The following is a 25,316-nucleotide window of genomic DNA, read 5'->3' on the forward strand; positions in this document are numbered from 1 at the left end:
TGAACCGTTTTCTTTCATTTGCTTGTCCTATCATGTATATTATCAGTGTATCTGTGTTCAAGCTGATTAATCAAACTCACAGTGAAATAACCTCATGAACAGAATTTATTTGCTGGTCACCAATGCATTCCCATTAAAAATGTATACATGTTACATTTTACACACATGAGCTTTCCTGTCTAAAATGTCTAAAATACGATTAACTAAATGACTCACTTATCATACAAATATTTGGCAATTATTCAGTGCATTGTTAGATGATGCCAGTTCTCCCCTCCTACCGTCTCACCATATTGTGTACTGAACACCCCCCAAATTCCCATCAGTTACCCCCTACCCCAACACCACCCTTCTGTTTCTTACTCTGTTTTTCACAGCACTGTGAGGTCACACTCCTCTACCCCCTCTTTCTTACTCTTTTCTAGCAGCGTGGCCTCCTCCTCCTGGTCCTTTCTCTGGTTCTGGCTCAGGCTCGTCTCCTCCTCCTCCTCCTCCCCTCCCTCTCTCTGCCTGGCTCTCTCCCTCAGGTCGAACCCCTCCGTGCTGGAGTAATCGTCTGAGGAGTCCTCTTCCTCCTCCTCCTCCTCCTTCTTGTCTTTCGTGTCCTCTGCCTCCATCCCGTTCCCCAGCTCCACATCCGGCTCACTCCCTCCTTCCTCCTCGTCCTCCTCTTCGTCTCTTCCCGCGTCCCCCCCGCTCTTACGGGGCCACAGCCGGATCCCCAGCCAGCTCAGGACGGCTCTGGCCCCGGCCGCGGCCCGCCCCAGGGCCCCCCGCACGCAGATGACCAAGCGCAGGTTCCGCAGCACGGAGAGGACGTACAGAAGGAGTATGAGCAGGATGACCAGCACCACCAGTATGACCACGATGGCCTTGGTCATGGAGGGTCTCTCCCCCTGGGGCCCCGGCAGGGTCGGACCTGTCCTCCGTGTGGAGACCTCGGCCTCCGTCGCTTCCCGGGGTTGTCCGCCGGTCCCGCCCGGCGTGATTAGCGTGGTCGTGTCGGCGGGGGTGGAGCCGTCAGTAATATCTCCCGCCGTGCTGGAGGAGTCCAGCCTCGTGCTGACGTCCATGTGGGCTCCCGCAGGGGTGTTCGTGGCGGCTGAGATGTTAGCGTGGGGTTCAGTCGTGGGACTCTCCGGCTGTTCAGCTGTTCGGCTGTTCTCCGGTGCAGAAGAGGTAGACAGGGTGATGTCCAGTGCAGTCAGTCCGCGTACAGACGAGCAAAACAGGGTCACACAGAGCGCGCTCAGTAGCACTGCACGAAAGGCCATCATTGTGTCTGTGAATGAGAAATATATTAGTTTATTAAGATTTATTTATTTAAAAATTGGAGAGACAGTGTGTCAATTCAATGTTCTGAAAGTAAGTATTAAAGGAAAAATACCTCAAAGGTATCTTTTGGTATGTGCAATGTTTTTTCCTTTGATTAATTGCTTTATTTACTGATTACACACCCAATTTATGTCTTGAGGTTTTTTTTTTTTAGATTTTCCATTAAAATGAAACGGAATGACCATTCACAGCTATTCTTTTTAACTGGAATAACACAACAATAACATTCAAGGAGCATCCACGTAATGCTCCTTTGTGACTTACAAATAGTGTTCAAGGCACATCCAGGAAGCAATTTGATGCAATGTGAATGATTCCTAGATATTTCCAGGACATGTTCTTAAAACCAAATATGGTGTGGTTAGGAGGGATGATGTTTTTTACAGAGAGAAAAGATTGGGCATTTGTGGATGCTGTAGCACATGCAATATAATGCAGAAATACACATTATTTTATTGCCGGCTTTTGCTGCTGTTGTGTGTTTTCAGACCTTAACCATGAACTAAAAAGCAAAACTGATCTGAGCTCAGCACACAAACGATGAAACACTACACAGCTCTGAGAGGGAGGTGAGGTGGGTGTTCTAACGGATGATTACTGGATCACTCAATCCTGAACAGGTCCGTTTCATACCACATGCACTCAACAGTTATTTATATCATCCTTGCGCAGGACAGATAGCTCATAATTCTGTTAATTTAGCTCCTCACACTTTCCGAAACATTCAGGCCACTCATCCAGCTGAAGATACAGGTCATGCAGAGGAGGTAAGACCTGCTTTCTCAATTGAACAATGATGTGGCCACCATCCAGGAAGTGAATCTAGGACAGGCAGGCGTGCTTTGGCCTCTATGCCACATGCGGTTAGGAGCAAAACCATACTGTTCAAGCCTCCACTTTTCAAGCAATAATGCTGCTCCAAAAAAAGCTTCACAGCCCCCCAGCATGCACACAGGAAGTTGCAGCAGGTGTGACATTGGCAGGAAGTCAATCGTTCCTTTTTTTTCATTTTCTTTTTCACCATTCCCCAGTCCTGTATTCCAAACTCTATACAGTTAACCCCCAGAGGGGTTTCTACTGTTGCAAACGCAACCTTAAAGCAGCCTAGGACCCCTGACTGGACCCCAAACCTGGCACACACAAGCATGCTCTCAGCATGAGGACATTTGACTTTCTAGTTAGCTACCTCTACACCAACGGTCAGGATTGTAGGGAAGGAGAGGAAAAAAGCCATAACAGACATAAGAGAAGAAGAGTGTGGAGCTGAAAGGAGAGGGTGGCCGGGGTATAAGCATCATACAGCATCTCTAACACTGTGAGACATCGCTGCCACTGCTGTACAAATCATATTCAATCAAAAAGTTTCGCTCACCGTTTTGCCTGTCGTTAAGGGGTCCCGGGTTTAAAATCAGGGGTTTGAGGGTCCCGGTTTGTGCTCAGAGAGTTTTGTGATTGAAGGGCAAGTGACAGCTTGAGGCAGCCAAACAGAGCTTAGAAAAAGCAACGGGTAACAGCAGACATTTGAACGAGAAAAAAACTGAGGGAAGGAGGCGGGGTGAGTGAATGACGGGTAAGACAGGCTGTGGAAGGATGAAATGGGTTTCTAAAGAATATTGAATAATTCAATGGTGTTTTACATGTAAGTTGAAAGAGCTTTATGGATTAACAGAAACGCAAAAAAAGTGTGTGTTAAATGTTTGGGGCTGGTTGGTTATATCTGAAAGAATGATGAGAGAGTAAATCAATTTAAATTTTAAAGACAGAGAAGTACCTATTGTGCAGAACAAAATATTATTCTATTTGAAACTGATTCCTGTCACACCATTCTGCCACCAGTACCAACCTTGTGGAGTTTGAACTATTAATTATTAATCAATACTAATTAACTACAAACTCAACTAATTAACTACAAACCTTCTAAAAAGATATCAGAAAAATAATGAGTAATGTTCTGTCATGTTGCCTAAGTCAGACACTGCATCATGGTGAGCTTCAGTAAAATATTACAATGTTTATGACTCTTTATTGAAGTACTATTTTATAAATATTGTAGCAAGCATACATGGCATATTTTCCCCTTGACATATATGTTGTGGCTCTAAAAATATACAAATAATTGTAAAAATGCTAAACAAACAAATGAAAAAACACTAAATAATATTGTGACAAAGTATCAATGGGGGAAACTTAAGTCAAAGCCTCAGCAGTTCATATTTATGTTTACCATGTTGATAAACAATAGTTGAGGTAGTTTAGACCTGTAAATAATTTTTTTGCATATATTTCTGGCGTAATTTTGGGGACATCTAGTGGAGAAAATAGTACCACAACTTGACTCATTTTAAATGTAAAATGACAACAGTGTTTATCGAAATGAGTGCTACTTCACTTTTTGCTTATGTTTTCACTGTTCCTCCTGGTTTCGGCTGTGGAGACCGACATAACCAGCGCAATAAATTTGGAAGAGGCAGTGGATCGTTTCACTCAATGTGGTCAAACATCGCAAAGACTTCTAGAGTGTTCTCATTAGCATAGCTTAAGCTTTTAAATAACAGTTTTTTGAAACAGTGTTTAGTCTCTATAGTAGTAGACTTTCTCGACCTACATCGTTGTTTCCCTCCAAACATCAGCCAGTCATCAATTCTTGCACACGCCTCTGCAGTCTGCACTAGCACCACATCCTGTTGCGAAGCCGCCACCTGTTAAGAATTCTGTAGAGAACCCTTTTTAATCTTTTTCAGAGAGAAATGGAAAGAGGAACGCTACAAACATACCTTCAAATGATTTATGAAACTCGTTTTTTCATTCACTCATTTTAACTTCATAATTTATTCGTCATCTGAAAATGTGCTGCTCTTAAAAAAGGTTTCATAAATCAAGTTTCATAAATCAAATGTACTTTGTACACATACACTCTTAGCCATAGCTACTCATATGATTCTTATTCCATATCACTTAAAGGCACTGCATATATATTAATTAATATTTATTTGCTGAACAAAACAGGTCCAGTTGCCTAACCTCTACAGTGTGTTTCATTCTACTGGTCTTCTTTCATACCACCACCACCTACTGTACACCCACCCACCACTTCCTCAGCAAACAGTGGTGGTGCATTTGATTCAGTCTGTGACCCTGGCTTTCCTCCTGGTTCATCACTCCAACAGACCCACAAACACGTATTTAACCCTTGTGTAGTCTTAACATTCTGTATACTCCCCTTGTCCTAAGGGAAAAAAACGACCCGCATTCACTAAACCCCTAAAATAAGGCAGCTTAATTTAATTAATATTTTTCAAATTTATTTTGCATGAAGAAACAACCCATCACTCGTCACAAACTTCGTCTTGAAGTTGAAAAAAATTACATTTAGGGGGCTGGTACACATACTGGCGGGTCATTTTTGACCCTGAAGACAACACAAGGGTTAAAGTCTTTCGCTCAGGGCTGCCCAACCCTGTTCCTGGAGATCTACCATCCTGTGGATTTTCAATCCAGTTCTAACAAAGCACACCTCATTCAACAGCTAGAGATAGTTTACTGAGCTAGCCTACGAATTAATAGGTGTCTTAAGGTTGAAATGAAAACCTACATACAGTACAGGATGGTTGGACTGAGTTGGTGTTCCGCAGGTTTCTAAACACAAGGGGGAGCTGTTTAACAATATGGCTCTTAAAGCATCTTTTGGCAAAACACAAATCTAATTGCAATTAGGTTTGTGGCCATTAGATGTCAGGACTCTATAATGCTTTAAGTACTAAATAACCGGAGCTTACACTCATATCAGCATGGGCATTTACAAAATCGTGTTGGTTAAAGCTAGATGGCTGAATGTAATATTGCATGCAATATTGAATCAGAAATGTATTTAAAGGCCATGATGCATGTAATCTTGTAAACATACATTTATTCACTCTCCACATACATTCACACATTATATGCCATTTACACCTTCACCTTGCATCCAATCACCTTCACATTGCATCCAATCTCCTTCACGTTGCATTCGTATGAAATACACCTTTATTTTGTGTCTCCTCCTTCCATGTTTATTACCCTCCCCTTCCCTAGTTTCTAGTTTTCTAGGAAAAATGTTATAATGGTCATTTGTTGCAAATTTATATTTTATTAAATAGGTATAGATGTAGTTAGTCTGTAGGCTATATATGACACAGGTCATCTGGGGGCAGTTCTGGTCCTGGAGGGTCAGTGTGTGTTTTTTATTTACACCAATTACCCTGACTAAATGAACTAACTGGCTTTATACACAAACACTGGCTCACTCATAGATTTGATCATAGTGATACATTTCATATAGGGGCACAGAAAATGGACTAATTAAGTCATTAACACCAGAAGTTGGCATGAAAAGCAGAAGCAGACATGACCCCCAATGCCCAGCTCTGCTCTGATGACAGGCCATTGCCTTAAATTCAACAACCATTGTATCGTCAGTAAAGCAGATCAGGTCGTTTTAATATGAAATAAACTGAAATAAATCCAGATTCACAACAAAAACCAAAAAACCATGATACGTTGATGAAAATCCAGTGCCAAAATAAACTCTTCATTATTCCTATAGTGTTTAACACTGTCTGTAATCTCGGTTTTAAACAATAAGACTGATAACAAATTCACTCAAATCTATGCGAAAACATGAATGTGTACTGTCTCTGCGTCCAGGCTCGATAATCTAATTATAGTGGCAGCCGAAATAATCATTCGTCTCCAGTGTTCAGAATTGCTCTTAGCAAGAACTGAGGGCGGATCTCTCTTGGCGCTCACAGGGCAGGCTTTAAGACCACGCTGTTGCCATCTGTCCAGCGGAGAGGCTGATGGGGAATCTCCGATCGCATCACCAGAAAGCAACAATGGGCCGCTTACCTGAGGATGGTCCCGTCCGATAACAAACGTAATGGTAGCGGAGGAATACTGCATTTAGGATATGTTGTTAAATAGCACACTTTTAGCCACTAATACGTCGTATCGTTTTAAAATAGCATCGTAATTCCCGTCGAAATCATTTTCAGTGGCGTTTTCAGCCGGATCATTCAGTGATGGAGCATATCAGAACGCCCAAGGTAAACCAGAATATTTTCTGTGCTGATGAAACAAGCTACATTTAAGCATTTACCGATCTATGTTGCCATATTTTAGTGATAAAATGCAGCCCTATCATGTGCTGCATATTATCATAAGCAATGCGTTTGTTCCAAAGGCGAAAATAGGCTATCCCGTACCTTTATAATATGCGTACATATATGATATAACGCCATGTCACTGACTTTCTTTAAATCATAATATTTAATTGATAAGAACACACAAATGTGCACATATAAATAGCCAACGGTGCACCGGCCGGCTTTGTTTTTATAAAGACAGAAAGTATAAGCCGATAATGGGCTATACGATAGGGATGACAGCTGGCTAACTAAATTACACATTTATGCCATGTTCTTTGCTTGCAACCGTTAAACGAGAGGTATGTGCTTCGAAACTTGACGCTGTTGTCTGATCACGATGCGTGTTTCTTTCACGTTTATTCCTTATCGATTATCCCCCCGGGAGTTAGGCTATGTTTATATACCAGGAAAGGCCTAATGTACATCGCATAAAGTCACATTCCGTACGACCTTGGCAGCTTTTGATCGAGGAAATGTAACTCCTCCGATAAAAAAAACCTGTATATATAAGAGCCAGCTTTATGCTTTTGTGGCCTGTATCGGCCTGCACGAGGGCGTTTACAGTCCATCGCAAAGGTGTTGGAGCGCAGATGTTGTACGGGCGAATAGAGGCGCTGCATTGTATGTTTGTGTGTGTGCACGGTTACAGAGACATACAGTGGTCAGTAAGGAAATGCTTGATCATGTCGGCCGAACACCGTGCAGTTATGGTTTCTCTCTCCATCCCTAGGTTGAAAACGTCCGTCTGATTGACAGAGCGTCTCCCAGGAAGGTGTGCATTGGTACCTTGTATCTGACGGGCACGCACACCATCTTTGTCGAAAACACGCCCGAGACCCGCAAAGAAACATGGGTAGGAAGTGAAATTGCTGCCGGTTTTAATATTTTGTCTGTATTAGTTTCTCATCAGATTCTGGTATCTTGATCAGTGCTATGGCAGCTGATGGGGATCACCTGTGCTGGTTTCGAATAAATCGCCTGGAGCATGAAAACAGCCTTCCTCCACTCCAACTTTAAAAAAAAAAAATATATATTTTTTTACATGGCACTTGTGTGTGTAACTGGATATGCATCCATTTGACTTTTCACGCTTTCCCAATTGTCACCATATACAGAACTGTTCCGTTACACGGCAGAACTGTTTTTTTTTTCTCTTGGTCTTTGGTCAGTTGGAGAAGGTAACACTCTGCCTTGTTACCGGCAGATCCTACACAGCCTCGTCTGTGGCATCGAGCGGCCGCCTGTGACCCCCTCTGGATGCCCCCTGCTCATTCGCTGCAAGAACTTCCAGGTTGTCCTGTTCCTCATCCCCCAGGACAGGGACTGCCAGGATGTGCAGATCTCCCTGGTGCGCCTGTCCCGACCAGGTGAAGGCCCTGCAGCCTCCGTCAGGGACTGGGACAGGCTTTACATGCTGCTGTTTTAGGGCAGTGATATCGGCCGCCCCTCACCTCCTCACTTAGTTCTCCATGCAGTTAGTGGTCAGGTGTGACACAAAAAAGAGAAGAGCTCCATAACTGAAGGATGTTCCTGTGAGGGAATGTTATAATGCAGGGAAGGTGAAGGATGTACCAAACTTATATAAATGTGGTTTTCAAGGGCCGCTCACTCACTTTGCACTCGGTAATTCAGGGGTTCTGATCTTGCGAAGCTGTGGAGCTGCTGTTTTATGTGTTCTCAGGATGCAGAACTCTCTAAATAGAGGGGGGGGGGGCATTATGGCTCAGAGTAGAGTCATGTGGCCTGGGTCAAATATGCTCGATTGATCTTACCTGGTGCCAACCGAGAGTACCAGAAAACAGGGTTTGCATTTAGGTATTCCATAGGTTCCAATTTGCCAGACAAGTATTTGAATCCCAAACAATGACTTTTGACCCAGGTGTCTGCTCTTCTCTCTCACCCTGCAGAGAGGTACGGAGAGCTCTCCTGCTTCTCCTTCAACCCTAAGATCGACCAGGAGGACCGAAAGGCAGCCTGGAGCCGTGTGGACCTCAGGACTGAGTACTGCCGCATGGGGGTGCCAAACCAGCTGTGGCAGATCACTCACGCCAACAGTGAATACAGGGTGAGGCTGCCTCTACACTACACGGGGGTGCCCAATAACAGAGCTCTAAATCAAGGAGAAAAGGCCTCTGTACACCAAACGTTGCCTGAAATATCTATAAAACCTTTCACTGGAGAAAGCTCGCCAAGTCATAAGACAAACATTGAAATTGAAAGAAACACTTTGTTTGAGATTTTGTTCAATAATACAGTTGTGAAATGGACAATGACAAACAATGCAATGCGGTCTAAAGCACTGCATTTTCTCAGTATGTGTTTTAATTCCCCCAAGCAGTTCCAGATGTAGCTGGCAAGGACAGAGTGGCGTAACTGCGATTTGTTTTCCAGATTTGCGATACTTATCCATGTGAGCTGTACATCCCAAAAACAGCCACGCCCCCCATCATCGTGGGCAGCTCAAAGTTCAGAAGCAGGGGCCGTTTTCCAACACTTTCGTACTACCGCCGTGACAACCACGTGAGTCCTGATTGGTTTAGAGAGCGCTTGAGTGACAGCAGTTTCACATGGGCAAATAGAGTGGTTCACCTGCAGCGTACTGTGGGTGGGACAGCTTCATCCAGCTGCCATCTCCTCCACCCAGGCTAGCATCTGCCGCAGCAGCCAGCCCCTGACCGGCTTCAGTGCTCGCTGTCTGGAGGACGAACAGATGCTGGAGGCCATCATGAAGTCGAACCCTGGCAGCCAGTTCATGTATGTGGTGGACACCAGGCCCAAAGTGAGTGTGTAGGAGGGGGGAGGACAGGGGAGGACAAGCATTGGAGGAGAGGAGAGGAGAGAGAGGGGATGAAGGGGAGTTTATATTATAAGGATACTGGTTGGTAAAGTGCAAGGTGTAAGGTGGATTGGGACTGGGTGGGTTCGAGGAACGCTTTTTTGTGCTTCAGATCCCCATAGATGCATTATTTTCTTGTGACAAAGATTTTTTTCCGAAAAGTGCCACTTGATATTTGTATTGCATGTGATGACAGTGAAGTGACCTGAAGGTGTATGTGATTGTTGCTGATGAGCGCTGTGACTGCAAGCTCCATTGGCGTGGCTCCATTCGTCTTGTTCATGCTGTCTCGTTTGTGTCTGTTTCAAGCTGAATGCGATGGCCAACCGGGCTGCGGGAAAGGGCTACGAGAACGAGGACAACTACTCCAACATCAAATTTCAGTTCATCGGCATTGAGAACATCCATGCGATGAGGAACAGCCTGCAGAAGATTCTGGAAGGTAAAAGAGGGTCGTGGGGTCATTTTGCCTGAACCACTTCCTGTGTTGCAGCAGTGACAGAATGTCACATCACAGCATGATACAGCATGACCATGGGCACTTGGTTCCAGTTCTGCTGTTGCTGGACAATAACGGGTGTTTTTCAAGCACATTTCACCGGAGATTTTCCCTCCTTTTCCATGTCCTCCACATCACAGCCATTCTCTGTAGTTCTCATGGTTTCCTGCTGCTGTAGTTAATAATGAAGATGGTCCTCGATCTCCAGTTCGATGGAACATCTAGGGCATTCCTCTGCTACACTCTGAGGAAAGGCTCCTGTGTCTCCTAGAGGAACCCTATCTTGTTCAAGGTGTTATTTTTCTGGCAAAATGGTATCTGGGAGCTTTCACGCTTCAGAACTACCATAAAGGGTTCCATAAAGAAATAAAAAGGGTTGCCCTATGGAGACAAACCAAAGAACCCTTTTTTCTGAGAGTGGATGTGCCTGTACAGTGAAGACCTGAACTCAGTCTTTTCCGACAGTGGGCAGAGCATGGGAGGGTGTGTGAGACTGTACATGAATTACAACGGCCTTCCTGCCGCTGTCCACTCAAAAGTGGAAGTCCGATATTTAGAATTGGATTTGAATTGGAATTGAATTGCAGAACAAAAAAAAAACAATTTTGAATTTGATTTTATCTGGAAATGGAATTTAATTTATCATAACTCGGTCCTCCTGTGTTCTCACTTCCAAGGGTATGCAGCCGTTTTTTCTTTTCACAGGAGGCTATTGTGACTTCCTGTGTTGTGATATACATCCTTTTTTTCATTCCTGATTCCTGTTCTCAAGTGTGTTTAATGTGAAACCTGTCATGAGAAGGCTTCCTGTTTTGTGGTTGGTCTGCAGTGTGTGAGCTCAAATCTCCCAGCATGAGCGACTTCCTGTGGGGGCTGGAGAACAGTGGCTGGCTGAAGCACATCAAAGCCATCATGGATGCAGGCATCTTCATCGCCAAGGTAACATCAGCATCTTTATCCTGAGGGTCAGAGCAATGTATTCAGAATAACAGCATTATTCAAATGTTAGCACCAGCATTTTCATTAATGAAATTAGAACAGGATATTTTCCACAAAATTAATTATCTTTATGGATGATAAGACAAGCATGTTTATCACTGTGGCCATCACCAGGGAAACTTATCTCTATTACACAGAGATCTACACTATCATGGTACTGCATGAATAGCCAGTTTATAACCAACATAATGGAAGACATTTTAGCAGCGGTCAGAGTGACATCTCTAGGGTATAACTGCCAACTGTATTATGGAGGGTTTCTCCTGTGTGTGTGTGTGTGTGTGTGTGTGTGTGTGTGTGTGTGTGTGTGTGTGTGTGTGTGTGTGTGTGTGTGAGAGCAGGCGGTGTCGGAGGAGGGCGTCAGTGTGCTGGTGCACTGCTCGGATGGCTGGGACAGGACGGCTCAGGCCTGCTCCGTGGCCAGTTTGCTGCTGGACCCTTATTACAGAACCCTGAGGGGGCTCATGGTACAGAATACCTAATAGACCCCCAGCATCTGCCCAGTGCACCCCCAATATCTGCCCAATAACACCTCCACCATCTGCACAGTGCACCCCCAACATCTGCCCAATACACCTCCACCATCTGCCCAGTGCACCCCCAACATCTGCCCAATACACCTCCACCATCTGCCTAGTGCACCCCCAACATCTGCCCAATACACCTCCACCATCTACCCAGTGCACCCCCAACATCTGCCCAATACACCTCCACCATCTGCCTAGTGCACCCCCAACATCTGCCCAATACACCTCCACCATCTACCCAGTGCACCCCAACATCTGCCCAATACACCTCCACCATCTGCCTAGTGCACCCCCAACATCTGCCCAATACACCTCCACCATCTGCCCAGTGCACCCCCAACATCTGCCCAATACACCTCCACCATCTACCTAGTGCACTCCCAACATCTGCCCAATACACCTCCATCATCTGCCTAAGACACCTCCAACATCTGCCCAATACACCTCCACCATCTGCCTAGTGCACCCCCAACATCTGCCCAATACACCTCCAACATCTACCCTATATACCCCCAACATCTGCCTTATATACTCCAAAATCTGCCTAATATCTCCCATAACTACTATAATATGAGCCACTGCATACACAGAAACATACAAAACATTCTGCTTTATATCCCCAAATCTTCCTGCGGTGTCTGCCTTACGCCCCCAAACATCAAACATTGTGTGTCTTATACTCTCTAAACTTGTTACAACATCTGCCGTATACCTCATGCCTACTGTAATCTGCTTTGTATTCACCATACCAACTGGATATTCCCATATATTATATAATAAAAAAACATATTTCGATAAGAACCCCTGGGGACAGTGTTTGGGTGGACATCTCCAGCATACAGGGGCCTTCAGAAAGCTGAATTATAAATGCACTGTATGTGTCCTTTCAGAGGGGTATTAAGTTATGGAGCCATCCTACAAAACTCTTCAGCCTTTCTGTGAATAGCTAGGGCTGATTTTCGGACCGCTGATCGACTGGGTCTCTCTGTGTCCAGGTGCTGATTGAGAAGGACTGGGTGTCTTTTGGACATAAATTTTCTCACAGGTGAGAGATACATTTGCTAGACTTCTTGCTTCTTGATGTTACATTTTTCTCATTGTGCCTGTTGGTTGTGTTATACGCTGGCAGCATGGGTTCTGAAACTTGTTCATTAATTTCTTGAAGAAGCATAATGGAATCTATACCTTTTCTACTGCAAACGGCTTACAGAGAAAATAGTTGCTTTAGGATTCATCAGTTTGCATTTTTATTGAGAAAGCAAGACCAGACAAACAAAGGTAGGCAGGCAAAACGTTGACTAAATACTGTACATGCTAGTCGTTATTCATACTAATCTTTCATGTTGCCTGGTATTTCCTGGTGTGTGTCGTGACCAGAGTAGTTTTCACGTCCCTGACTCTGTTTCTCCAATCTGAGCATGAGACCCCCTGACCCTTTACTTCAGTATTCCCCATGGCCCCCTGGTGAGGGATCCAATAGGATGGGAGAGATGGGATGGGAATTCTGGGAGAATATTTAATCTGACATCAAGATCAGTGACCAGGCAGCTGCAGGAAGCACTCCGATTTGTCTCATATGTTAAAGAAGGGGATCAGGTCGCAGAAATACATTTTACATTCAAATTACCCACAAAAAATCCCCCCCCCCCAAGGGCTCTACAATGCTCACATTTTAGGAGCATTTGAAGATGGATGTGTTGGGATACATAAGTGTGCTTCTTGGAAAAACAGTTAGCGTCAAGCCTCCCCCAGGCTGACATGTCCTCTGCCTTCCTCAGGTACAGCCACCTGGATGGGGACCCTAAGGAGGTGTCTCCTGTGCTGGACCAGTTCCTGGACTGTGTGTGGCAGCTGATGGAGCAGTTTCCCTGCGCCTTCCAGTACAACGAGAGGCTCCTCCTGCAGCTGCACACACACATCTACTCCTGCCAGTACGGCAACTTCCTGGGCAACAGCGAGAAGGAGAGGAGGGACCTGAGGTCAGGGCGGGCAGGGCTCCGGAGACTGGGGGGAGGGGATCAGAGGGACTGGGCAGAGAGCGGCTGAAACAGTGGCTGGGGCATTAAAGTCACTGTTTGGGGTGGGATGGGGCATTAGAGTCACTGTTTGGTGTGGGATGGGGCATTAGAGTCACTGTTTGGAGTGGGATGGGGCATTAGAGTCACTGTTTGGAGTGGGATGGGGCATTAGAGTCACTGTTTTGGAGTGGAATGGGGCATTAGAGTCACTGTTTGGGGATGATGGGGTATTAGAGTCACTGGTTGGAGTGTGATGGGGTATTAAAGACACTGTTTGGGGCTATGAGGGGTAGGGCATTAGAGTGGCTGGGTGGGGTGGGGTATTAAAGAAACTAGGCAGGGCTAATGAGGTTAAAGTTTAGTGAGGTGCTAATATGTAGCTATTCCTGAAAGCCATTTACAGATGGGTTCTCAAGCGGTTTTGCATTAACTTACTTTGGTTATGGTCTTAATTAAATCACAACTTTGAGTCTTGAAATTAGCCATTTTGATATAGTGTCAACATGTTTCTTTTTTTCCCTCACCCGACAATTTGTCTGACTGAATCTATTCAGCAGAGCCGTGTAAAGGGCTAATTGGTAAGCTTTTTAAGCTTGTCCAAACAGGCAGGTATGTACCAATGTCGTGTTACAGGAACCTGACAAAAAGTGGAGCAAAAAGTGAAGAGACGGGTTCTGTCATGCCAGGGGGTATGTCTGTTACTGCCCAAGGGGAAAGAGGACATTCCTTTAAGACTGCTACCCCAGTAACATAAGTTAGCAGGGGGACACGCAGTTGCATGCAGGCAGGTGTAGTAAACGGGGGCGACATGGCTCAGGCAGTAAGAGCAGTCGTCTGGCAGTCGGAGGGTTGCCGGTTCGATCCCCCGCCCGGGCTGTGTCGAAGTGTCCCTGAGCAAGACACCTAACCCCCAAATGCTCCTGACGAGCTGGTCGGGGCCTTGCATGGCAGCCAATCGCCGTCGGTGTGTGAGTGTGTGTATGAATGGGTGAATGGAGAAGCATCAATTGTACAGCGCTTTGGATAAAGGCGCTATATAAATGCCTGCCATTTGCCATTTAAACGGATTTTCTCAGACATCTCATTTTTATTGATTTATTTTTTGTCTGGTGCTCTCATTTGGACAGAGTTCGGGAAACGACAAACTCGCTGTGGGGGCACCTATGGGATAACAGAGAACTCTACATGAACCCCCTGTACCGGCCGGACCACAGCCAGACGCAGGGAGTCCTGAGGCCTGCTACTGCCCCCTACTGCTTTAAGTGTGTAACTGCATGTTCTCAGTGTGAATGATTGCTGTTAATGTAAAAAGACAAGTAATTCCCAGGATGATTTAGTTAAGTTGTTCCCATTTGGATGAATGGCTTCCTTTCCTCACTGGGAATGCGTTGTGTGCGGAAAACCTGTTACCACTGCAGGGCAGCTGTGTGTGCTAATTGAGCTCATCACTGAAGAAGTGAGTTCAGCTCAGTCTGCCTCCTCTGTTCTGGGGCTGGTGCTTTAATGAACACCGGGGAAACTGTGTTGTGTTTGCAGTCTACAGAAACACAAGCTCAGCAGCTCTGCCTCACAGGAAGGTGGAGTGAAGGTTGAAGTACTTTTTACAAATGTGGAAATCAGGACTGTGGGGGTGGGGTGGTGGGGGGGGGGGGGGGGGGTAAGTGCATAACTTATGAAAAAAACAACAACAATAACAACAACGGTAATAATAATAATGTTTATACAGTGTGTGACTGTGTGTGTCAGTACTGAGCAGACGTGCAGGTGTAGCAGAGGGAGGGTGTGTGACTGTGATGTTGCAGAGGGAGTGTGTGTGACTGTGTGATGTTGCAGAGGGGGTGTGTGTGACTGTGTGATGTTGCAGAGGGAGTGTGTGTGACTGTGTGATGTTGCAGAGGGGGTGTGTGTGACTGTGTGATGTTGCAGAGGGGGTGTGTGTGACTGTGTGATGTTGCAGAGGGGGTGTGTGTGACTGTGTGATGTTGCAGAGGGAGTGTGTGTGACTGTGTGATGTTGCAGAGGGGGTGTGTGTGACTGTGTGATGTTGCAGAGGGGGTGTGTGTGACTGTGTGATGTTGCAGAGGGGGTGTGTGTGACTGTGTGATGTTGCAGAGGGAGTGTGTGTGACTGTGTGATGTTGCAGAGGGGGTGTGTGTGACTGTGTGATGTTGCAGAGGGAGTGTGTGTGACTGTGTGTCAGTAGCGAGCAGCTGTGTGGGTGTGGCAGAGGGTGTGTGACCGTGTGTCTCTGACCCCAGGCTCTGGAAGGGGATGTACTGTCGCTCGGAGAAGGGGCTGATCCCGAAGCAGTCAGCGCTGGACTTCCTGATGGCTTTGAAGGAGGAGACGCAGCAGCTGGAGGCGGAGCTCGTGTCTCATGAGGAGGTAGAGCAGGAGGTGGAAGAGCTCCGCTCAAACACAGACGCCCTCACACACACGTTTCAATCAGATGGAGTAATCCTTTTTTTACAAAAACTCATCAGACATATACTGTAGTGTATATGGTGGAAGGATTCTATATTTGGATTCAGAAAAATAGGATTCTTTCATGACTCAATGCTCCATCTTTGTTTCTATGGCAACCAATGTGAAGGAGCAGATGGTTTAGGCTCCTGGTACAAAATGGCATCTCATGATTTTTCCACATGATGAAGAATTACAACAACAAAAAAATGTCCTACTGATTTGAGGTGGTCATTAACCATCCTGTACATTTGGTGCCATGCTGTGTAACTTTAGCATGCCAAAGAAAAATGTATTTTGCTAAATTAGGTTTTCTTGGGACAATTCACATCTGCCAGTATTCACATAACATATTAACCCATCATATTATATAATAATATATATTTTTTAATTGGGTAATAAAATAAAACAATGTTTTGGTATGATTGACCCTAGAAAATTGCCAGACTGGGGAAACTGCAAGGGAAGGGCTGCCAGGCCAGGGTGAGCACAGCTGGTGATGAAGATGGTGAGACGGGCAGCCCCCAGGAGCACACAGGCGTGGTGTCTGCCAGAAGCCCCGTCCAGCAGGGGGAGCTGGAGAGATCGGCTCTGATCCTGCCCCGGGACACGCTCAAGAGCTCCGACCCCGACCTCTCCGTCAACAGCGACCAGGAGTCGGGCGTGGCTGACCTCAACTGCCTCTCACCCATTGGTGGGGAGGAGGGTGCGAAGGACCCTTACTCGGAAGAGGCTGCCTACGCCACTGCCTGATCACACGCGGCGTTGGCAGTCTGGAGAGAACACACCCAGTGCACCATGGGTAAGTTTCCAATTCACAAGGTTCTAATGTGTAATGCAGTTTTCAGTGCATAGCGCATGTGTCAGTGCATAGCGATCTCAGCCAGTCAGCTCTAAAATGACTTGTGAGGGGCTAATTTGGATAATTATTCCAAAACATACATTTGTTATATCAAACATTGGCAGGACGCCTGCATTCGTCAGTTTACGATTTGTATCCCTCTTTTAGAAAGCCATTTCTTCAATTTTGAAATAAAAAAATGGGCAACTTCGTCCCCCCCCCCCCGCTGCCCCACCACCCCTGCGACAGCGTGCCATAAGGTGTATGTTGAGGGGAATATTGGTTCAGAAAATGACTGCTAAAGGAGGTAAGGATGACATGAGGAAGAGAACCAGCAGGAATGACCATAAGCTGAAATATACCTTTTTACACTGCTAAATCCTGCCTTTCCACTGGAACAAATTCTTGGAAACTTGGAAATAATTTTGTACGTCATGGACGTATAGTTCTCAAAATGTGACTGTAAAACACTACTGCTCCCCACCCCATCCCCTTTTTTTTAAAGACTATTGTGCAATAGACTAATGTTCAATCTTAATCTTAATGGTAAGAATATATAGAATAACTTATTTTAGCATTTTAATGTGCTGTATTTGCTTATTGGTGTTTTTTGTGCAGAACGTTGGATATAGTATAAAATGCACTGAAGTTCAAAAACAGCTCCTGTTCTGCAATCGGTGCACTGGAATATTTAAATTTAATGTTCTGTTTTTATGAGTAAGACTTTTTTTAAGAGCCTATGGAACACAATGTACATTACTAATTTAAACTTCACAAAAATATCTTCCGATCAAGTATACTCTGTGATGTGGCTCTGCTTTCAGTACAAATGAACCGAACCTGATTAGAGAAAGTGGCACATACACTGTAATAAGTAAACAATAAACGGCATTAATATCATTTCATAGGAGTGCTCCCAAATAAACCCATTTCCTCCTGTTATAAGAAATATTCTTCAAATTATGAAATAAAACATTACTCCTTAAATGTTGGTCTTGACTTCTCCATTGCACTACCTTATTTTCATTGCTGAGCTTGTTAGTTCACATACAGGCCAAACTGTGTTTGTGCTTTAGGGGATGAAACTCAACACAGACAAAGCTTATTCTAAAGGTTTATTACCTAACAAATTAAATAACATATAATACATGGTATTGGATTATAATAAAGGCTATTATTAACATTATTTAAATACAGTATTCATCGTACTTATGCGGCAGCATTAACATTGTTGTTGTTGGAATTCAAGTAAATTTGAGGCCTTTCCCCCAAACAGCCTTTATCTGGACTTTGATTCCAAAATGAGTTCAAACACGTGGCTAGTTCTGAAGCCGTTAAATTCACAAATCCTTGTGTGGCTCTTCAGATCCCTCTTCAGATCCCTCCATCTGCTGAATACAATGTGCTTTTCTCATCTTCATAGGCGCTGTGCTGGTAGATCAAATTCAACCCTGAGTGAAGATGAACCAGGCAAAAAAAGTCAATGTGTGACACAACAGGTCATGCACCACAGAATGCACTCTAGATAACACTAGTCAACATCTTTATAGGATTCCTATTCAATATATTTTCATCATCTCCCAAAGAGGAGTTCAGTCCATGGCTTCCCAGCCCAGTGCTTACCACAGCATTGTTTCAGGTAAACTCTGGGTAAGGGTGAGTACCAGCAGACCCTGTCTCCGGGGGCATAGCACTCCTGGTGCAGGTACGAGGCCTTACCTTAAAAAACAGAGAGGACGAGGAGGGCTGGGCTCTAGTGAGGCGTGTGGAACTGTCCGTGAGCGTTGATGGACTGCTGAAGCTTCTCCTCTTTAGCGCGTCTGCAGTGGCAAAGCTGTGGAGCACAAAAAAACAAAAAAAAACAACAAAAAAAAACAATGAGGGGGGTCAGCTTCCTCATCCTCCTCATCCTCAATTTAGGAATCCTCCGCCTACCGTTCTCTTCTCCATGAAGCTGGCGAGGAAGTCGTCGATCTCGGTCTTGCGCTCCAGGAAGTGCTCGGCCGTGTCCTCGGACTCCTCCTCAGCCTGGTGGGCTGCCACCTTCAGCCTGGCCTGCAGGGCACTCAGACTGCAGCTCTGAGGGACAGAGACACGCACACAGGATTAACTCCAGTCCTGGAGGGTTGGTGTGTATACAGGATTAACTCCAGTCCTGGAGGGCTGGTGTGTATGCAGGATTTTGCTGCCACCAGTTACAGCAAGCCACACCACACTGATCTACAGCATGACTAATTCACTCGTGATTTAGACCACAATAAAATGCTACAAGACAAGAACATTCATCAGCTGCTGTTTATATCACAGAATGTGGCTAAGAATGACAGATCATGTAAAAGATAATTCAATAATTAAGAGGAACAAGAACAGATACAGTTGGCCTTGCCCAACCCTGCTGTAAATATAAAACACTGAACGCGGTTTTTTCTTTCTGTTGGCCCGTGGTGAGGGGTGGTGGTGGTGATGGGGTACATTTGTCACTGTCATGCACATAGCTATCAGGTGGACTAACAAATATTTGCTATTCCTTGCATCACTTCACTTTGCAGGGTGAAGGTCTAATGATCACATTATCTAATCAGAGGACTGGGGGAGAGACACAGCTCCTGCTTTTGGAAAGCTGAGACGAATTGCCCCCCAGGTCAGAAAGCCGAAGGCATCCTGCAGGTCTACACTGGCCCTGTTCAGTCTGACACTGGGCCCCTCACCCAAATCCATCCTCTGGCCTTCATGAGGCACACATCTTTAACAGGGAAAGCTGCCTCTTCCATTGAAGCTGAAATATTATCATTTATTACATCTTATGAATATTCATAAGGGGGGCATACCCAAGGACAGAACCGGTGGTAATGAATGTTGTGTACTCGGGCACGCCCCTTCTCAAATATTCACAAGCCGTGATATAGCACCAGACCCTCCAGGGGTAGAGGAGCCGTGATACAGCACCAGACCCTCCAGAAGTAGAGGAGACTGGTTATCTGTGGAGAATCTGTGGAGGGCAATCTTACCTCACTGAGCTCATGCTGTCTCTGCATTTTCATCTCAAAGGAAGATTTCATCTGAGTGATCTGCTCATGCTGCAAAAGACAGAAAAAGACCTTTGATCATAACCAAAGACCAGGAAATACTCTATCTCAAAAACAACAGTGAACTCTGAACAAATTTTATCAGAAGACAAACATACGCCATGTGACATCTCCCACAGGGAGAAGAGACACGGGAGAGGATGTGACTACACTTACTTTGAACAACATCTCCTGTCTCTTTCCCTCCAGCTGCGGCTCCAGTGACAGGTTTTTCTCTGTATGAAGAGATATAGACCGTTAGACTGACCGATGGACAGATAACCGGTTCTATGGACAGATGGCTACTTTGCAAACAGAATCCATCTGACCAATTCTGGCAGGCAGTAAAACAAAACAGCAGTTGTTTTAATTGTGTTAGACCAGTGTTATTAGGCCCTGATTGAAAATAATGAATAAATAAATAAAAGAATATACTGTAAATAATAATTATCATGAAACATTTTTTAATATTTATTTTGGAAAATCACTTCAACAAATTATAAATTTTACAGTACACGTAGAGAAACATATATTGGACTTATGTACAACAAACAGCTTTAAATATAGTTGCATGCACATACATTAAGAGCCTGGAGGAGGTTGTTACTCACTGGCAATGTCCACGATGTTGTTGACCAGCTCGTCCTTGTCCATGGTCACCTGCTTCAGCTGCGGCAGACCAGCAAAGAACTCCAGCAGAACGTCCTCCTGGTCATTCATTTCCTTCAGCTCAGACACGCTGGACACAACACACAGGGCATGGGTGGGCCCGCCGAAACTTTAACAGTCCATTCCCACCTCATTTCGGAAACACTGCAACTTATATTTAACATGACAACCTTTTTTTTTTTTTTTTTTTTTTTTTATAAACTGCAATGTCTGAAGAACATCTTTCACTACAGGAAAAGCCTGATCACTGTGTCTATTGGCCAATGCTTCCTTGAAAAATGACTCAATATATTTGATGATGGATTTCACTTGAAAAGGGGTTTTAATGTACTTTATTAATGAGTTTGTCCTGCTGCCAAATGGCCTGCTCTCCTCAGTATGTTATGCTGAGGTGTGTTATGTCATGTTACGCAACTCTGAGGGGTGTTCCCTGTGTGGAGATCAGAAAGCCGGTTTACCTCATTTCAGAAAGCTCCAGAAAAGACTCGGGTATTTCAGGCATCTTGTACATGTGGCCGTTTAACCCTGCCTGAAAGACAGAAAGAAAAGCAGAGATCAGAAGCACCCAGGACACCATTAAAACACACCACATGCAAAGACCCTGACCCAGGGGGATACAGAAAAACACACACCCCAGGCACTGATTGCTTTGGCTACAAACTTGCAGAGGAAACCCCCCCCCTGCCCTTATTTGTGCCCTCGCCAATTACATACTGTACATTCTTCAAACCCATATGTCACTTCCTCCTGGGGCCATGCCTACCCCACTGGTAACAATGGACAAGAAAAATCTCCCCAGAAAAGTCTCCATTACAAAGATAGCACATGTTGCTATGAGGATATGACCATGGAGTCATTCATTAATCTCACTGATGAGAGGTTCCCTGACCATTTAGTCTTTCAACACCAAGCAAAACAGATAGAAGTGGAGACCACATAGACACATGGGAGCCTTGTCCAACAGAATATTTCTGCCCTCAACTGCTGATCTAGGATCAGTGCCGACAACCTTAACTTCTGGTTCCAAGAAACACAGGAACTGTGACATCATCATTACACTACCCAGGCCAGCACCAACATGGCTGAGATATCAGATAGTAAAGAAGCGAAGAAGCAAGCAAAAGAAGCAAAGAAGAGAACAGAACAGAACTGACGAAGTACTGAAAAAACACAGCTGTATCCAACTGGACTCAGTTTAGACTGTGCGGCGCTGCGGTGGGTGTTTTTGGGTGGTACCTGGGCGTCCGCAGTGGGCACTGGGAGAGGCAGGTCCGTGATGAGGCCGTAGGCGGGTGCGGCAGCCCGTGGGGGGCCGTGGGGATCCGTCCCCGGGTGAGGCATGGGGACAGGGCCGGCGGGGCGGGGGCTGTCCTGAGGAGGGAAGGCGGGGTGGAAGTGGAAGCCCTGCTGAGGGTACGGGGGCATGCCTGTCGGTTTGTACATGCTGAAACATCGCAAAAATAAAACGCCAGTAAATACACACACATTCAATGAACAATATTTTAATGGTCTATTAATGGCTTCCACAAAAAAAAAAAAAAAATATTCAAATGCAGCACAGTTTCATTTCAAATGGCCAAGTAAACACACAAACACAAGCTCTACTCCAAAAGACAATGTCAAACTCAAACCATCACTTCTTTTAACGCCAACCTGTCCATTAAACTAGCTTAGTCACAGACATGTAGGTAGTAGCTAGTGTGGGCAGAAGTCCATAAATTCAGTGCCTGATCACTGGTTAGTGATGTGGATATCCCGCCAACTTAAGCCCCTCCCATCTATGGCCAATTCTGCACCACCCCGTGGGGCTGCAGTCCACAGCCCTGGTCTGGTGCATATTTCATACCAAACCACTGGGCCCATCCACACACTAGAGCAGTGCCTCAACAGGATATGGGTAGGCACTTGGCACTTTGCTGTACGTCGCTCTGGACAAGAGCGTCTGCCGTCTGCCAAATGTAATGTAATGTAATGTAATGTAATGTAATGTAATGTAACAGGGTCAGCCCCACACTGAAAGAGCAGTGAGACCATTCAACTCCTCCTCTTACTCTCCACTTCCTCAGTCACACTCACAAGGGAAAGCTGGTGGGGCCTGGGATCAGGACAGGGGGGTTCTTCCAAAACTCGTCCAGCAGACTCTGTATGACCTTCCCCAAATCCGAGTGCATTCCAAACTATCACCCAAAAAAATACAGTAAAGGAAAATTATAGAAAATTAGTCATATCAATTCCAATGGAAAACTTACATAGTCAGGAACACCGCTTCAAGCTTTTTGGGTTGTAGTTGAGAAATTGTTTTGCATTTAAAACAAATGTTGGCTGGCCAGTGTTGAGCAGTATTAGACTTGAGACCTGGGGCCTCTATCAAGCAGGATTTCGGAGTTAACTGTGCTGAGTAAAACAGCTCTTTTTACTTCAGTCCATGTTCCAGATTTGGGAGGTTTCGGGTTTTACTCTGTGTAGTCATCCAGCACTCAGTAATCCTGCTTTGTGATACAGACACCAGAGGGTTGAGGTTTAAATGCCCGGAGATCAGAACTGATTTATTTGAGTAAATGCCAAACCCTGGGTGTGGACCTTTGGCAAGCCAGTTACGTAGTCAGACAAAAAATAGACATCCATTTTGTTTTGTCTCCCACAATTCTCAATCACAAAAAACGTTGAAGCGTTGTATCTGCTTGACGGCATTTTATGATGTACTTACGTTTGTTATGAGGGGGCTGGTAACCATGCTTGTGATGTACTTATGTTTGTTATGAGGGGGCTGGTAATGATGCTTGTGATGTACTTACGTTTGTTATGAGGGGGCTGGTAACCATGCTTGTGATGTACTTACGTTTGTTATGAGGGGGCTGGTAACCATGCTTGTGATGCACTTACGTTTGTTATGAGGGGGCTGGTAACCATGCTGCCATTGTGCTTGTCCACTAAATGATGGGCAACAGGGGGATACACGCTGACCGCCGGTTTCTCCTGGGGAAACTGGGGTGGAAGCAAACTACGGCAGGGAAAACAGCATGGGTGAGTAAATACGGATAAAACCATAAAACAGATCTGACAAAGCGACTGATCGTACTGCTAGGGTTACTCATAAGAGCATGGCGAGTGTGTCAGTGAAACAATTCACGTTGTGTGAACTTTTAGTCAATGCCAACATGGTAGCTACAGGGCAGCTGGCATTTGGACAGTGACACAAGTTGTGTGGTTTTGGCTCTGTACTCCACCACATTGATCTTCATTTAAAGGAACCAATGAATGTGAGGTTGGAAGTGCAGTGACTGACTGACCTTTTTATACATAGCTTGCCAAATTTAGGGGACCAAAAATAGTAGGACAATTTAACTTTATTAAAAGCATTCTCAGACAAAGTCTTATGGACAGATGAGTATTATTCTGTACCCAAGTGATGGAAAAATATGGAGAAAGGAAGGAACTGCTTATTATCCAAACTTCAAAGCACCCCTCCTTCATGTTTGAATGGTGGCGGTAGTCTTATGGCTTGGGCTTGTATGGCCGCCACTGGAACTGGCTCATTTGACTGGGCCTGCTGATGGCTGATGAATTCTGTGTGCAGGAACGATCTAAATACTAAATATGATTATTTTATTTAAGATTATATTAATTTGTCCAATAACTTTTGGTCCCCCAAAATGGCCTGTGTGTGAAAAGGGATGTCATTCTTACATGGATCACGCAATATGAATGCAATAGCCTTACATTTCCATTACCATTGTGCTTGGGTACAGAGCCATAACAACAAAAATGTGTCACTGTCCAAACACTTAGGGACCGTAGTGCACTGGGCTCAGGATAGTACTCACATGTTAACGCTGACAGTTGTATTGTTGACTGTGAACGGAATCCTGTATTCCACATCCTTCTGAATCTCAGCTATGCTGTGGACACAGTGAACCAGAGTACAGTATAATTACATAGTTGTCCAACGTTGACTGTCAAACACACGTGTTTGCTTGTAGCTTACCGAAAAAACCGCTGTTTACGTGAAAGGCTAGGTTGCTTTCTTAAACTAGTTAACCTAACGTTTTAAGCGACCAGTTTATGAGAAATAACGTGACTGTCCGATTTCACGGAAGGTAACTTGTTAGCTGGCTAACTTAGCCGTTAACAGAATTAAGGAGTGGGCAAATCAGAAAAAACATTTATTTTACACTGGCTGCGACAATCCTGTGTAAACAATGCATAATATGTTTACACTCGCGCAAACAATCGTAATACTTTAATCTGGACACACTGCCACGGCAAAACAGCCTCAGTAAGGCACTTATCTAGCTGGCTACGTTTGCTAACCACGACGACAACAACAACAATCAATGCACGTTAGCTGGTGGAAGCTAATGTTATTGGAAGTTAGCTAGCTGGTTAGCAAGAACTGGGACGTTGCACTTACTTGGAATGCGCAGCTTTGAGTGAGTCTATTTGTCTCTGCCGTTGCTGTTGTAAACTGTTCAAAGGTGGAAGTGGTCCAGACCCCTTGGATAAAGGGAAAATCCAGTTCATCCTCTTTTGGCTGGAACGCGATCTGAGCTCAATGGCTTTGCTAACGTTGGATACTTGGCGTTAATTACTTTAGTCTCTCGGCTAAGAGAGAAAAACAACCTAGCTAGTCGCGATTCGTGTAAAACGTTAGCTTGCTAGCTACCTCCCTGATCACACACCCATATTCACGTATATTTCAGACGTTAAGAAAAGTCAATATTTCGTCCTGTGAAAGCATTTGTCTAAATTTCGCCCTGTCATTCGCAGCTAGCCAGCTAGCTAGCCCGCTACCGCGGCTACTAACAACCATCGGCTAGGAAGACAACAGCCGTGTGTGTGTGTGTACGGATTGGTGTGATAATGTTATTTGTGTTTTACGTC

At 44.9% G+C, this 25,316-nt stretch overlaps 3 protein-coding genes across 4 annotated transcripts; 1 reads left to right on the forward strand and 2 right to left on the reverse strand.

Annotated features, from left to right (window-relative positions):
* Nucleotides 1-87: 87 nt before the first annotated feature.
* On the reverse strand, nt 88-2,848 carry LOC133130646 (uncharacterized). The gene is made up of 2 exons (XM_061245365.1): nt 2,708-2,848; nt 88-1,282 (listed from the first exon to the last, which is right to left on the reverse strand). The coding sequence occupies exon 2, from the start codon at nt 1,275-1,277 to the stop codon at nt 372-374; it is 906 nt and encodes a 301-aa protein (XP_061101349.1). The 5' UTR covers nt 1,278-1,282; nt 2,708-2,848; the 3' UTR covers nt 88-371.
* Nucleotides 2,849-6,159: 3,311 nt separating this feature from the next.
* Nucleotides 6,160-17,688, forward strand: LOC133130634 (myotubularin-related protein 7-like). 2 transcript variants are annotated; one of them, XM_061245343.1, is made up of 15 exons: nt 6,160-6,416; nt 7,249-7,371; nt 7,723-7,885; nt 8,426-8,583; nt 8,910-9,038; nt 9,163-9,297; nt 9,664-9,796; nt 10,683-10,792; nt 11,194-11,319; nt 12,375-12,424; nt 13,158-13,358; nt 14,525-14,659; nt 15,656-15,782; nt 16,296-16,662; nt 16,870-17,688. In XM_061245343.1, the coding sequence occupies exons 1-14, from the start codon at nt 6,393-6,395 to the stop codon at nt 16,611-16,613; spliced, it is 1,932 nt and encodes a 643-aa protein (XP_061101327.1). In that variant the 5' UTR covers nt 6,160-6,392; the 3' UTR covers nt 16,614-16,662; nt 16,870-17,688. The 2 variants fall into 2 exon arrangements, with proteins under 2 accessions (XP_061101327.1, XP_061101328.1); XM_061245344.1 differs by lacking the exon at nt 6,160-6,416 and having other exon boundaries at nt 7,308-7,371; nt 7,688-7,885.
* Nucleotides 17,689-17,803: 115 nt separating this feature from the next.
* vps37a (VPS37A subunit of ESCRT-I) lies at nt 17,804-25,295 on the reverse strand. Its single transcript, XM_061245414.1, has 12 exons — nt 24,847-25,295; nt 24,260-24,334; nt 23,319-23,436; nt 22,512-22,612; nt 21,672-21,879; nt 20,894-20,964; nt 20,378-20,505; nt 19,944-20,002; nt 19,710-19,778; nt 18,637-18,780; nt 18,421-18,535; nt 17,804-18,152 (listed from the first exon to the last, which is right to left on the reverse strand). The coding sequence occupies exons 1-11, from the start codon at nt 24,954-24,956 to the stop codon at nt 18,455-18,457; spliced, it is 1,164 nt and encodes a 387-aa protein (XP_061101398.1). The 5' UTR covers nt 24,957-25,295; the 3' UTR covers nt 17,804-18,152; nt 18,421-18,454.
* Between the last annotated feature and the right edge of the window lie 21 nt (nt 25,296-25,316).

This window comes from Conger conger, chromosome 6 (assembly GCF_963514075.1).
Source record: "Conger conger chromosome 6, fConCon1.1, whole genome shotgun sequence".
NCBI lineage: Eukaryota > Metazoa > Chordata > Actinopteri > Anguilliformes > Congridae > Conger > Conger conger.

What these genes read in the sequence shown, in the direction of transcription:
- LOC133130646 (XM_061245365.1), bottom strand. Translation starts at nt 1,277, where the DNA reads ATGATGGCCTTTCGTGCAGTGCTACTGAGCGCGCTCTGTGTGACCCTG.
- LOC133130634 (XM_061245343.1), top strand. Translation starts at nt 6,393, where the DNA reads ATGGAGCATATCAGAACGCCCAAG. An exon ending in AGCATATCAGAACGCCCAAG is followed by an intron (nt 6,417 to 7,248) that starts GTAAACCAGAAT and finishes CTCCATCCCTAG; the next exon opens with GTTGAAAACGTCCGTCTGAT. An exon ending in GAACCCTGAGGGGGCTCATG is followed by an intron (nt 11,320 to 12,374) that starts GTACAGAATACC and finishes CTCTGTGTCCAG; the next exon opens with GTGCTGATTGAGAAGGACTG.
- vps37a (XM_061245414.1), bottom strand. Translation starts at nt 24,956, where the DNA reads ATGAACTGGATTTTCCCTTTATCCAAGGGGTCTGGACCACTTCCACCT. An exon ending in GACAGGAGATGTTGTTCAAA is followed by an intron (nt 19,779 to 19,943) that starts GTAAGTGTAGTC and finishes TGTCTTTTGCAG; the next exon opens with CATGAGCAGATCACTCAGAT. An exon ending in GCTTCATGGAGAAGAGAACG is followed by an intron (nt 18,536 to 18,636) that starts GTAGGCGGAGGA and finishes TGTGCTCCACAG; the next exon opens with CTTTGCCACTGCAGACGCGC.